The sequence below is a fragment of the Buteo buteo genome, chromosome Z (genome assembly GCF_964188355.1).
Source record: "Buteo buteo chromosome Z, bButBut1.hap1.1, whole genome shotgun sequence".
In the NCBI taxonomy this organism is placed as follows: Eukaryota; Metazoa; Chordata; class Aves; order Accipitriformes; family Accipitridae; genus Buteo; species Buteo buteo.
The window spans coordinates 1,676,534-1,691,113 of record NC_134204.1 but is presented as its reverse complement, the minus strand read 5'-3'; the positions used below and the strand labels follow the sequence as shown (position 1 = coordinate 1,691,113).

The 14,580-nt window shown below is 37.2% G+C and overlaps 1 protein-coding gene across 3 annotated transcripts in view; it reads left to right on the top strand.

Moving 5' to 3' along the window:
- The first annotated feature begins 45 nt into the window (after positions 1–45).
- Positions 46–14,580, top strand: part of CZH18orf54 (chromosome Z C18orf54 homolog) — a 28,307-nt gene continuing 13,772 nt past the window's right edge. The window contains exons 1-6 of one of the 3 annotated variants that reach the window (XM_075020546.1): positions 46–101; positions 1,341–1,670; positions 3,351–3,413; positions 5,632–5,782; positions 6,973–7,081; positions 8,484–8,615. In XM_075020546.1, coding sequence (XP_074876647.1) covers positions 1,391–1,670; positions 3,351–3,413; positions 5,632–5,782; positions 6,973–7,081; positions 8,484–8,615 — 735 coding nt within the window. In that variant the 5' untranslated portion in view covers positions 46–101; positions 1,341–1,390. Of the gene's footprint in view, positions 102–267; positions 467–1,340; positions 1,671–3,350; positions 4,122–5,631; positions 5,783–6,972; positions 7,082–8,483; positions 8,616–14,580 lie in introns of those variants that run through there. The other 2 variants (XM_075020544.1, XM_075020545.1) reach the window with 2 other exon arrangements.

Here is a 14,580-nt window from a genome sequence, read left to right as displayed (position 1 = left end):
CCGCGCGGCCGCCCCCGCGCCTGCGCGCCGCCATTTTGTAAAGGGGTGCGGTCCCTTCAAAGCCGCTGCGCGGCAAACCCCGAAGAAGCGGCTGCCGTGGGGTGGGGATGACCGGGGCTCCCGGGCAGGGATGGGCGGGCAGGGCAGCGGGTCGGAGCTAGGGCGGTGCACCCTCATGGCGTTGCGGAGGGGCTGTGCTTCTTTGGGCGCTTCTTTTCCCCGCGCTGACTGCTTCTTGTGAGGGAAAGGGGGACGGGGGTGCCCGCCACGGCCGGGTCTTACTGTGCGGGCCCGTCCTGTCTCTCCTGGGGGTGTTGTGTGAGGATGGGGCTCCGGGGGGTCTCTGTGCCGGTGCCTAGCTCGGTTCCTCGGCTTTACGGGGAAAACCGCTTTGGCCTTGGAAGAGCTGACCCCCACTGTGCCTTTTTCATATAAATCCTTATGCTGCTATTGCATGCTGATCCTTGTACGTATGCGATATTGGGTATAACCAAGTTATTAATCGTTGTTGCTTGGTACACCACCTGTTTCCTTAACAACAGGTTTTTCAAATGGTATTTTACCTATAGGAATGAAATGGACTGTTAGGTTTCTTTCAGTGGCCTTGACCATCCTGATTACAGCATTTGGAACCAGACTGCACTTCCAACTCCTCAATTTACAGTTTGGGGGGGTTACAAAGGCAGCTTGGATTGGGCTGACTGAATTGCCTAGGTAGATAGGATGATTCTAAGTGCTCCTGTGGGGCTTGTAAAATTCTTCTGCTGTGTGTACCCATTCCAGTTATATAAAAATATCTGCAAGGGTAATGACTTCCTACTCTTGTTACATTGAGTTGCTTAGGTTTTCATACTAAGCTACTTTAACCTCTGGTTTTGTCCGTGAACACCACTCCTTTGTGCTGGTTCTGAAATCAAAAGTTATGATACTTCTGCGTGTCTTTGCTGAATTGTATGTTTGGTGACAAATGTCAGCAGTTCTTAGGTGAAATCCTGTTCTTGCAAAAGCAGGGTACTGAGGTTCTTCTAGAACTAGTGAGGAGCTGGATTTTCCTGCTCTCATTATATTTTTTTTCACTACTGAAGTTTCAATGTACAAGAACTTTTCCCTATTGTTATCTTTTTTCCAGTCCCTTTATTGTCTGCCTTTGACTTTTCTAGGGGCAGCACATATTTTTTGACAAACTTTTTGAAAAGCAGAAAGCGGACTAGCTAAGTAGTAAATTTTAGGAAAATAATAAGAATTACAGAACAAAAGTAAAAAATCCTAGATATGTTACAGTTTGAGAAGACATTTCAGTGCAGATGATCACTTGTGGTTTTGTTTCTTTTTCCATTTAGATTGATTAAAAAGATGAGTGAAGATTCTAACAGAAAGCTGGGTAAAAACCATGACAAGCTCAATAAAAGAAAGCAGTCTCTGCTCTCCTGATTCAACAGTATCTTCTCTTTTAACAAGCTATAGCACTGACAGCAACAATCCATACTCAAACAGCTTGATTCACTACAAGGACAAGCTTTACAGCTCTGCATCTGAGGCTTTGGAGGCTTATATTGAAGATTTTGATTTAAGTCTCACATCTTCAGAAGTACGCACTGGAAAAATCTGCATATTTCAAAGCACTCCCAAACAAGTTAAGTTTTCAAAGCATCATGCCAAAGAAAAACATGGTATGTCTCTGCAAATTTGTTGTCTAGTAAGTTTTGGTGTTTGCTGTTCTTTTGGTTTGTTTTTATTGCCAATGGTATTGCAACTCCTTTTCTCACACCAGATGTGTTTTGTTGAAGGAATATTCCCTGCACAACTGCTTGCAAGTCTTTATGGTATAGTAAATGATGCTTGGTCATGGCTAGCAATATTTGTCATTCTCTATAATGCTTTTTCATAAATGCTTGGTGGATTGGTGAGAATTCGTGACCATGCTCATAGATGCAACAATAAATTCCAGAGTATGGAATAGAAATTGTATTTTCTATATGTGAATATATGCTAAAGATAGTGTAAATCATTGCTTAAACTCAAGTCTTGGAAAAAAATCTCAGTTTTCTTTCCAGAGTAAGTAACATCAGTATCTAATTAATTGAATGAGTTCCCTCAAACACTGCTTTGTCTTAACACAAAATTTGCCTCTTATCCATTGATTTTTATGGCATGTACTTTTGGACCTGAAGTCTAACCTAAGTGGGTAACATATATGGGTTTGAATTGGCTTTTGTGATTATTAGTTAGCTTGAATAAATAATTGATTATATGAACTTTTATTAGAAGGTCTAGAGCAGGTAACTGTGCTTGAGCTAATTTATATTGCAAATGCTTTGTTCATTACGCCTCAAATAACAAAGTTCTAAGTACAGGCAAACTTCATACCTGAAAAAGGACACTTTCCTAGGTTGCATTGGCATGGACGGTTATAGTAGCATATTGGGTTATTTAGGGCTTTTTTTTAATTTACCATAGCCTATAACCTTCCTCTAGCTTCACACCTTTCCTTTCTTTCTCTTACCAAGACAGCTATTTTTAGCTGTGTTTAGCTTTTGGTTTATATATTTCTAATACAAACCACCTTCTACTTATGTTTAACTGATTTCCCCCAAAAAAATCCCAGCATTCTGATTATCACTAAAAATGTGAAACTATTCTATGGAAGATGTCATGTCCTCACATTTTTACTCTGAAATTTTTCCATTGCTGTTCTTTGCAGGAATCTCATTAGCTCCATTCACATATTAGCTAGTCTGCATGTATGTTTTGTATGTTACATGCATACATACAGATTTCACTTACTGATATTACAGTGAAAGAGTGAAAAAATAACTTCCAGATACTAGCCGAGAAAAACCTATTGTCATGAATCAAAGTGCTTCATAGTTTCAGTAAAGGATTTAATGCTATAATTCTTCCCTGAAAAACTGTCAAGTCAAATCTTATACAGCATGTAAGTTTCTGTAGAATCACAAAATAGGTCTATAAGCCCGTTATCTGGCTACTTGCTTTGCAAGCTATTGCTTTTAGCTATTTTTTACTGTGTATCTGCAAAATACACAGTTCTGAATGTGAAACTAAAAATGGACTGTAGAATGTTGACTTCTTGTTTCTCTTAAATAAAAAATTAAAGAAAATACTCAAAGCTGTAAATGTGTACTATGAAAGGAGAGGTAACTTTTGACTGATAAGGTTTTTATCAAGATTCTGGTTAGAAACTGAACCACTCTTGCAAGAACTGTAATTCAGTGCCCCTGGTAAAGAAAACGTTTCAGCTTTAAACTACTACTTCATGTTAGATGTTACAAATGTATCCTTTTGGTATGCTTGAAGTTTAGCATGTCATGTAAAATATCTTTATTTTTCAGCACTGGATGATTTTAAACAGCATGTAGGATTGGATTCTCTTGCTTCACCCTCTAGAACGCAGAGTGAGTGTGACCCAGACTTGATTAGTCTTGCAACGGATGATCTGTTAGCACTTCCAGCAGATGGATCACTACCCTTTGTCCAGCGTACTCCTTTTAAATCAAGGCATCAAAGTAGTGAGTGGAACAGACGGTCCCTTAAAACATCTTTCTGCCCTTACCAAACCTCATCACTCAATACTGAAAGTGGTTTCAGTCTCCAGGAGAATGGGAAAGCTGTTACTCACCAGAATCCACACAAAGACTTCAGCAAAAAGAAATGCAATGTGTATAAACCTGTTAGGTATGATTCTGTCTCCTCTAGAGGAAGTTTGAGACTCTCGTCTTTTGAAGAGGACACTTTTCCTTTTAAGAATTATCCAAGATGGCTTACCAGTCAGAAGTCCGACTTAAGTGTATCAGGGATAAGTAGTATTCCCAATTTGCACTACCCAGTATGGCTTAAGAGTTACAACCTTTTTTCTGATTCAGCTAAGGAAAGTGATGGTCAAAATTTTAATATACAAGGCAAAGCTTCCTCTTCACAAGCTTTTGAGATCCTGAAAAAAAGGCACTCTGTAGATAAACACAGTTCTGATTTTTTTGAACAAAATGGTTGGCTGGGTCTGGGAAGTGATAACAAAGTAGAAGAAAGTTGCAACTATGACAGTCCAGATGCCTACTTCCCTTTTGATAACTTGTTTTCAAGGCACACTAAAAAGCTGTTCAGAGGTAACTATATTTCATATAATTTGCTTTTTAATTTTAAGGGTATATATTATATGTGTATGAAGACATGTACATTTTTTTAAACCAACACTCTCTAGCTGTGTTTGACTGCACTGTACAGTAGATTATTGCATCTTTGACATGACTCAAAGCACTTACTAGTAGTTGACCAAGTTAAACAGCTTTTATACTGTAAGTTTTCATATGTAAGCCAATATTTAAGCATTCCTTTTACAGCAAAGTACTTATTACATTAGTATTATATTAGTACTTATTGCATATATAGTACCTCACTGCAAGGTAATGACGGTAGTTCCATAAATATCTTAATAGAATTTCAAACATTAAATTATATGAAGTGTAACCTTGGGGGAGAGAGATTCCAAAACATAGTGTAAATGAACCTGTCAAATTGGTAAAAAAAAATACCGTTTATTGTGTAGTCTTTTTCTCTACTTTACACAATCAGCAGGAGATATTTGTAACCCCTATATTTAGGTTATCCACTGCCTTCAGTTTATGTAAAAACTTTCCTTGGGAATCACTCGTGTAGCTAATCTTTGCAGCAGGCCATTGCTCTTCAGAAGCAGGGAGGTCCTCCTATGGTGAAGCACCATCTTTGTATTATAAAATATCAGCAAGATTTGCTTTGATATGAGAGATTAACATTTTGAAGTGTTAGTTACCTTTGCTTCTGTCTAAGTTTATTCATTTAAAAAGAAAAATATTTTTTCTTTCTTATGCAGAGCATAAATACTGATCTTTACCTTTTTCCAAGAGGTTATATATAAAAACTACATTAAAATGTTGTTTATGTTGTTAATTCAAAGCAACAAAATGTCAGATATACAAGTGTCTGCAAATACCTTTATAATGTGTGTACATGATGAACTTTAAATACAGGGTTATATCTTTTTTTCACATAGAAAATTTTACCAATCATGAACAGGCTAGGTATAAAAAAAAAATGCTACTGAAAGACACATTTTGAGTGCTTGCCTCAACCTATTTTTAAATGTGAGTCCTGTATGTGATTGTATACGTGATTTGCATGTATATGTTGCATGATTTCTCTCCCAGGTGTCTGTAAAAGCAGCTATTAGAAAAAAGTGTACAAAATAATAAGAAAACTAACCTATGACTTTATAGTATTAATAAGTAATATTTAACATTGTATTGTGAAATAATATTAATTATATTTTTCTATAGCATGAAAGCACATTAAAAACATTAAATAATCTTGAGTGCTGCATATGATACTTGTTTTACGTAAGTTAAGAAAAGAAATGCTTAGCTACTTTAAATACTCTCCTGGCTAGAACCTTGCAGATCCCATTTGGTACTGATGATACCAAGATAACCAAAGGAGTTGTACTGGGGCTATAGTCTCCATAAAATATTTCCAGTGCTAATTCATCTGTAGTAAATTTCTTTGAGTATTACATAAAGTTAAAAGTAATGTGGAAATAAGCCCCTTGAAGAGGGTTGGACACATTATGTCCTTGTTTTTTAGAAGACCAGCTTGAGCCACTTACCTCGACGGCCGACAGAGGTCTGGAGATTTCAACTGAAAATTTGTCAAATAATCTGGAAAATCATGGCAGTCCTTCTACAACAGATATACTAGAAGCAGAAAGATCATGGGAAAATGCTCCAGGTGCTTTGTAAGTAAAGATATATTTTGGAATAACTTGTTCGTGAAAATGCATAATGCATTTAATTGCTTTTCTATATAGGTTATAAGTGATAGTGCTGTGGCATGTACATGAAAAAGGATTTACTATTAGATTTCTTGCTAGTGCTGAATGTTTGATATTTCAAGGTCAGGATATTGGTGCACTGCTTTCTCTTCATTGACTTGCAAAGACTGCTATCATTACTTATTGTTGCCTTTTAATAGCATCTTTGTACATCAGTGGTATGTAAGAAATATTTATTTCAAGAGAAAAATTATTTAATTGAACTTAAATTGACAGATTTACTAGTTTATGATTAATAGTTTATGAAAAACAAGTTAATAGTGGGAAGTCCCACTATTCCCCCCCAATAGTGGTAAGTCCCACAGTGGTGTGGCCTTGGGAAATTTTGGAGCAGTCTTGGGTGTAAAATGTCAGTTGTTTAGGAACTGAAAGGTTATTGCACAGAATCAAAGAATGCTAAAAATCAATCCTAGAATTTCCTACAGTTTGCTACAGTTTTTAAGCAGCTGGGTGTATGTGGTTCTGGGTGTTCCTCTTTGTCCTAGAAGATTCTGAACTATTGGTTAATTGTAACAATATTTCACAAGTGAGTAAAAGTCTCAAACTGCAGCATTCCTGCATGTGATAATGGAAGTGATACTATTCATGCTCCTGTTGAGAGAGAGGCTAATAATCTAACCTGCTAGCCACTAGAATACCCACAAAGGAGAGCATCACTGGAAATCAGGCTTCATTAATACCTGTTTCTATGAGACTACTAGCTTTGAATTAAAATAACTTAGAGACTGTAGAAGAATTAGAGGTCAGTAAGCAGAAGGCAACTATTTTTCTTTAGATACTGAATATTAATGGAGGAGTACCAGGTGTAAGAAAAACACATATGTGTAATAAGTTACAGCTAACATGTCCTTATCTTGCCTTTTTTGTTTAGTTGATTTTTATGGCTACCCAGGTTTTAATTATACTGGCAAAACTGGAAAAAATAGTTATGTGTTTCTCACATACACCAAAGTGCTGACAGGACTACTCAGTGTCCCTTTGGTGTTGCAGTGATGCAACATATCTGGTTTCATCACAATGACTATATCCTAAAATCATTCTTTTAGTTTATAAACCTGTTGTTATTCTCCGTTGCATGTTTAATGTTGGTTTAGCAAACCACCAGTGCCTGTATGCTGTGAGGACATGGAGAATGCTCTACCATTCCCCAAAGCAGATATCATACATAAATTCTTGGAAGACTGTTTAAATGACAAAAATAAGGTCAGTAAAACTGAGTATTTATTTCTGAGAGTGCCCAAAATGTGTAAGACTGGTAAATATTAGAAGGGGCAATCCCTGTAAATTTTTTCTTCTGATATAATACATAAAGTAGAAAGCCTAACTGCAGTACTTCAGTCATATTTGAGCATGATGAATTAATACAGTTATTAAATCCTATAATCTAACCCTTGGTCACAATTATGATTAAGAAAGCATCTAACTATGAAATGCTTTGCTTAGGAATAGTTTGACTTTTACACTCCATGTTTTGTTTAAATAATGATTTTCCTGCCTCAAGTAAAGGAAGACTTTTTTGTTATTTATGTATTAAATACTACTAATTTCCTAGCCTGGCTGATGTACTGTTGAGTATGAGTCAAATTCAAGAGGTAAGCTAAGTAATATATTTCTTATTATTTATGCTGTTGCACTGGAATTGGATCAGGGATTGAATTTACTCGTTTGATTATTCATTATTTTATTCCTATTCTTACCCGTATTAGTCACCTTCTTGGCAGTCTTAATATTGTTCAGTCTGTCACTTTGATTACATGAACCCTTTAGCCTTTTCTCAACTAGGGAGATGAGCACTGAGCCCAGTGTTCTAATTGAAAGGCATACTACTAGTTTGCATACTGGTATGTTTCCTTTACTTTCTGCCTTATTGTCCTTGAATCTTAACTGCACTAAGATTCTCTTTTCCCATCTTGTAGTAAACAGAGCATGACCCTTTAAGTTTTTCCACTGTGGCACATACTTCTGTTTCCCGAAGGAGTTAATTGACACAGAACCTAACAATGTGCATGAGTAATTTAAATTATTCTGTCTGATGAACGGTGCTTCACTGTATCTCATCCTTCATGCTTCCCTTTCTCTTGGTTCTGCTAGATCATCAGACATTTCTAGACATAAGTATTTCTAGATTAACCACAGATTTTTGTCACCCTGAGTTAAGATGCTTTTTTGATTATAGTATGAGCAGGTATCATATAGATGCTAATTATATGAATAAATCTGTGTTTATCATTAAAGAAGCTTACTTGCTCTGTTGGTTCTGAAATGTTGAAACATGTTCCAGCACTGCTGTCATAGCATTACAAGGACAGTCTTAGTATTCTTGAATTATTTTACACAAGCCAGGGGTGAGGCCTTTCTGTGTTGCTTCACGTCTTCCTAACAGTATATATATTTACAGTGACTTCACTGACCATATAGTGGCATAAAATAAGATTAACCATTGTAGCATCATAGATGTACAATTTATAAAATAGATCTTTAAAGAACAGGTAGAGGGGAAACTGTTTCAGGGAAACTTTTGAAAAGTTGGTTGTATTATTTTGTTTTGTTCTATGTGCGCTGCACTACACTGCAAGATCAACAAATTCTTTGGGTTTTGGTTTAGGAAAATACTTTTTCTGGAGGTCATCACCAAAGGCCCCTTGAAGCTTTGAAGCTAATGTTGTTTAAACTTCAAGAAATTCAGGCAAGTTTAAACCAGAATGAAACTGCTGAGCAAAAGGAAGAGATTGAAAAAGTGAGTAGTCAGTTTCCTTATGTTATATCTTGTCAAAATCAATGGGCTGTGTATTCTTCTGAGAAAAATTTAGTCCTTTTATAGACTTGGTTTCCTGTCATCCTTGAAAGAGCACTGCCAGCAGATTAAATCCACTTTGCATGAGGAGCATATGCCCAAGGCTGCTGTGCCCTCAGTCCTCTGTGTCTTTTTGCTGCTGGTGCAAACTGGAGGCTCTGTTCTAAGTTACGCTGCAGTTTTCCCCGTTTGCAGGGGCACTGAGTGGCAGGTCAATAACACAACAGTGGCCTCAGAGGTGCTGCAGAAAGCCGTACTTGTAAGCCAGGAGATGGCGACATTTCAGGCAATCCTGCCCGAAGAGAGCAGACTGGGCTCTCTGCTGCTCTAGCAGTAGATGTGTTCTGGAAAAAGTTGTCTTCTGATAATAATCCCGTTAATTCTAGGCTTTCGGGGCATGTACCAAATTTTTAAAAAGCCATTCTCAAATGCTCTATCCTTGCCTCCTTTGGCATCAGAGAGTTGGTATTTTGTGACACTTGTTTCAAAATGATTTCATAGACTTTATTATCTCTTTTTTACCTTTTTCATAATGTTGCTTGCATACAGTTCTTAAACCCTATGTCCTATACTCAGTAGTGAATGAAATGCTTCATGTATTCCTGGATCAGGCAGGCTGGGGGAATGGGCTGACAGGAACCTCATGAAATTCAGTAGGGACAGATGCAAGGCCTTGTACCTGGGACCTGGGAAGGAAGAAACCTTTGCAGCAATACAGGCTGGGGACTGCCTGGCTAGGGTGCCGCTCTGTTGCAAATACCCAAGAGGTCTTGGTAGATACAAGCTGAACATGAGCCATCTGTGTGCCCCGGCAGCAAAGGAGGAACAGTAGGGCCTGGGCTATATGGACAGGAGCACAGTCAATGGATCAAGAAAAATGATTGTCCCTCTGCATCCCCAAGCACTTATTAGACCAAATCTATAATACTGCATCCAGGTTTAGGCCCCTCACTTCAGAAGAGACATCAATAAGCTGGTGGAGGGGCCCCTAGGTGGTTGGGGGCTACAGCACTTTTTTATGGGGGGGAGATGGGAGAACTGGGCTTGTTCAGGCTGGAGAAGAGGAAGTTTTGGGGGACCTAACAGAAGTCTTCCTGCACCTGTGAGGAGGGTTTCAAGAAGATGGAGCCAGGGTCTTCATAGGGGTGCATGGTGGCAGGATGAGAAGCAGGCTGTCGTGGTTTAACCCCAGCCAGCAGCTAAGTACTGCACAGCCACTCGCTCACTCCCTCCCCACTGTGTGGGATGGGGGAGAGAATCAGGAAAAAAAAAAAAACAAAAAAAAACCTCATGGGTTGAAATAAGAACAGTTTAATAGAATAGAAAGGAAGAAACTAATAATGATAATAGTAACAATAATAAAGTGACAATAATAATAATAAAAGAATTGGAATATACAAGTGATGCACAATGCAATTGCTCACCACTCGCTGACCGATGCCCAGTTAGTTCCCGAGCAGTGATTCCCCCCAGTCTCACTCCTCCCCAGTTTCTGTGCTGGGCATGATGCCATATGGCATGGAATACCCCTGTGGCCAGTTTGGGTCAGCTGCCCTGGCTGTGTCCCCTCCCAACTTGTTGTGTCCCTCCAGCCTTCTTGCTGGCTGGGCATGAGAAGCTGAAAAATCCTTGACTTAATCTAAACATTACTTAGCAACAGCTGAAAACACCAGTGTGTTAGCAACAGCTGAAAACACCAGTGTGTTATCAACATTGTTGTCATACTGAACCCAAAACACAGCACTGTACCAGCTACTAGGAAGACAATTAACTCTAACCCAGCCGAAACCAGGACACAGGCATAATTTGAAACAGGAGGTTCACACTGGAAACTGGGAGAAACTCTTTTACCCTGAAGACAGCCAAGCACTGGAACAAGTTGTTCAAGGAGGTCATGCAGTCTCTGTCCTTGGAGGGTTTCAAGATTTGACTGGATAAAGTCCTGAGCAACCTGCTGTAACCTCATAGCTGCCTCTGCTTTGAGCAGGAGCCTACTTCCTGAGATCCCTCCCAACATGAATTACTTTATAATGCTATAAAGTTGTTGGCAATACTTTCCCATGTCATGTGCTATAAAAATTCCATGTTTTCTGTCATATTCAGCTACTCTTCCTTCCCTCAGTTAACAATTTTTTTGGTTTTTTTTAAGCTTTCTGAAAAAGCTGAGGCTGAATTAAAACTGTGTGACAGTGAGATAATCCCTCTTACTAATTCTATTCAGAAGTAAGTGACCACTGATTTTCTGACTTTTCACAGTTTTCACAGAAATTGCAGAAAAGGAATGATAAACTAGCTGAGTTGTCATGTGATCTGAAAACTTTGTTAAGAATAAGCAAGTAGTGAATAATTAAAAATATGGCAGTTTAAGGAGCAGAGAAATACCTAGTGAATGGTTGCTGAGATGTACTCTGTAAATAAACATTAGTATTTCATCTATACCAATAGATTAATTACTGCTACACATAGATGGACTTCACAAACTTCTCCAAGTCTGATTATTTTAATATGGGACAAAATAGCTTCTTACTTTTTTTTCACTACAGTGGAGAAAATAGATGCTAGAAAACATTTCATTAATGAAATCAGCAGTCCTACTGAATGGTTACAAGTGACTAAAGAAATAATAAGTTTGAGAAAAGGCAGAATGGAAAACAGGATTTTATGTAGAACATTTTCAACAAAACTCACTGTTGCAATACAGTTTTATACTGTAATGTAAAATGAAAAGAATTTTTAATTAAAAAAATACAGTAGCTTTCAGTATTGATATGGTATTTTATGACAGTTTTGCAGTGTTTAACATCCTGTGTTAAATACCCATTCCATAATAATTTAATAGAAACAGTGTTTGTGTGAGCACCTGTATTTGAGATGTATTTAAAATATCAGTTCCAAAAAGCTTTATCATCTTTAAAAAACATCTTAGTCTATTCTGTAATCTCTGAAACAAAGTAGAACAGTTTGACATAGAGATGTAAACTGTATATAATACCATTCAAACTGTTAAGCTGTTTGTAAGAAATTGACATTATTTTGTGTTAAATGTAAATAGTAATATATACACTGTTGTTAAAGTCTTCATTTTTCCTAATCTAGGGCTTTACACCATTTGTCACGTGTTAAAAGTGTTGTTGAAGATAACAGTAACCAACAAGAGCAGACCGATGATCATGAAGATAAACAAGAAAAAAAGAATAATTTGTGAAGCTGATATCTAATAGTTTAATATTGTGTAATTTAAATAATTTGTCAGCCTGACCACTGGTCAGTTTTTTGAAAGCTGAATCACCAGTGCATGTTCTCAAAAATGTTGTATTCAGTATTTCTGTACATATATGTTCATTTCATTAATTACTTCAAAGCTTAACCGAGTGTTAGTGCTTTCAGTAGGATCTAACTATGTGACAAGGGATACCACTTTTTAAGGAATAGTTAATTAAAATAAGGTGAACATTTTCATGGAAGAATGTCTGTGTATTTATACAAATTTACAAAAAACCTAAACTATGTGGTTGATTCTAGTCATCACTTCATTACATGGCCTGTTAGAAGCAGGGGGAGCTCAATATGATGTGTAAAGTTAAGCAGTAATGTTTAGCAATAATGTAATTAAATAATATTTTCAGTGCTGTTCTTTCTAACAGGACTTGAGTTGATGTAATTTTATGTTTCTTGTTCCCCAACCACAAACTTACCAAATATATTGTATCAAAAAGTGTCTGAAGTCTTTTTTAATTGTCCCTCTTTCACATCCTAGTAAAGCCTGATTCGTTGGGGAGAGAAGGCACTTGTTAAGAGGCATGTTGTTTAGGAGCACAGAATGTGTTTCAGCTGGACAGATCCAACATCTGGTTGTCTCTTTTACTGGGAAGTCCTAAGCTCCCTTCCACTTTCCTTGTCTTTGCTCTTAGCTTTAGAGCATATAAAATCCTTCTGTGGGCCTGAATAGGCAGAGAAGTAATAGAATAGAAATTTTTGCTTGTTTGTTTGTTTTTTCCCCAGCATAATTGAATAGAATTATTCTGTGAAAGCCACTGATAAGGACTGGAACTTGTGCAGGAGAGAGAGGAGTAGGACTTATCCCATTTGACAACAGCAAATTGAGAGACAAAAAGAAAAGCTGTAGGTAGTAATTCAAGTTGCGAATTGAAATATATTGACAGAACATTTTGAAAGAAGCCTTTGATACCTCTTCTGAGGCTTACATAATGTAGCCCAGCATTTTATGCTGTCAGTAAATAAAATATGGCAACATGCCTTTCTAGTGAACTGTTTCCTTTTAATCTGGATATTTATAGGTACGCATGAGAAAGCAGGTACCTGAGCATGTACTGATTCTGAGAAATGAAACAGAGACCAGAAGAAATAGTAGAAGGAAAATTAGCTATGTATTTCTCCTATCTTCCTGTTAAGAACTGGTAAGTAGAGAGATGATAATAAATGACTTCATTTTATGACTGTGATGGCATCATGAGAACATAGGTAGATCATAAGTAATACGTAATAATGTATTTTAGACAGATTTTATTGGTCTTTCTCAAATCCTGACAGCTAGATCTGAAATCAGAGTACAGAAAATGAAATTACTCCTCTAGAAAACTTTCTTATAGAAGCTTTTATAAAGCATTGCATTCCTGAGACATGAATGTACAAACCAACTGATGCTGTGGGTATAATTGTTGTCTGTATTAAGACAGTATCTGTTTGCCAGAGGTCATTTTATCAAAGGAATTGAGATGTGCAAGGAAACATGAGGATTTTTCCTGACATCACACATGTCTGTGTGTGGATCACAATGAATTTGCTCTACTTTTGCACTACTCTTGGATGCTGTGTGTAGGTAGTTACACGTAGTGTGCGTATGCCGCGTTGTTTGAGCTAGTACACCTCAGACTCTCAGCACAACTAGTGTGGCACTGCCTAAGCTATCACAGCTCTTCTCTTTCTGAAGGGGCTTGTACCTACATAGCTCACAGTAGGAAAGTAGATTTATTCATCCAGGTGGACAGATACTCCTTGGGGTGCTGGTAGCACAATCAAGGCGGACTTAAAGCAAGACTTGATGCCCTGAGAGTACTTGGAGGTTATACCACACTCCCCTTGTATCCTGCTTGCAGGGCTGCATAGGACAAATGTAAAGTGCTCCCTTAGAACTTCTCTTGATGTTAGGGCAGAGATATTTTGCTATGTAGAAAGTCTTTTTCATTAATTGCGCCTTGGAGAATCCTCATACCTATCCATATTTGTGAGTTTCCTCATTCTTCGGAGTTGTTTTATTAGACTCCAGATATTTCTCCTTTATCAGTTTAATGTACTTTGGAGAATTTCAGCACAACCTTTTTTGGTTTTATGGCACACAGACCTAGGTAACAATTAAAAGTAGTGTTGACATTATTGAATATTCATATTTGCTAACTTCATATTGGCCAGGTATGAAAGGCTTTGATCATGGATAAGGTCTACTGTGTGAGGTACTGTACTGCACAGGATAAAAGCACCATAAGCATATGAAACTAAGCAACAAATAAGTGACTCTTTCTAGCTATAGACAATAGAAATTCAAATGAGAATAGAATAAAATAAAATAAATCCCAAACCAATAAAATACCATTAGTCAGTAAGAGGAGACAACTGGTTTCACATTAAAATAATTTTTTTAAATGCTACTAAAAGCTACAGCTATTAAAGAGCATTTTAAAGAGGGATTTGATCCCTTATGTATCAAGAGAAAAAAGTAACTTTTTGGTTGTATACACTGGTCAGTTCTTGCAATTATAGATGGAATTTAAGTTTTTTTATAAGTTAGCATTAAAGAAGTTGCCACTCAGGAAAAATAACGGAATACATAAATCAAGTACTAAACAAAAATAATTGCCATATACAAGATGTCAGTGATGTTCTTGTCCTT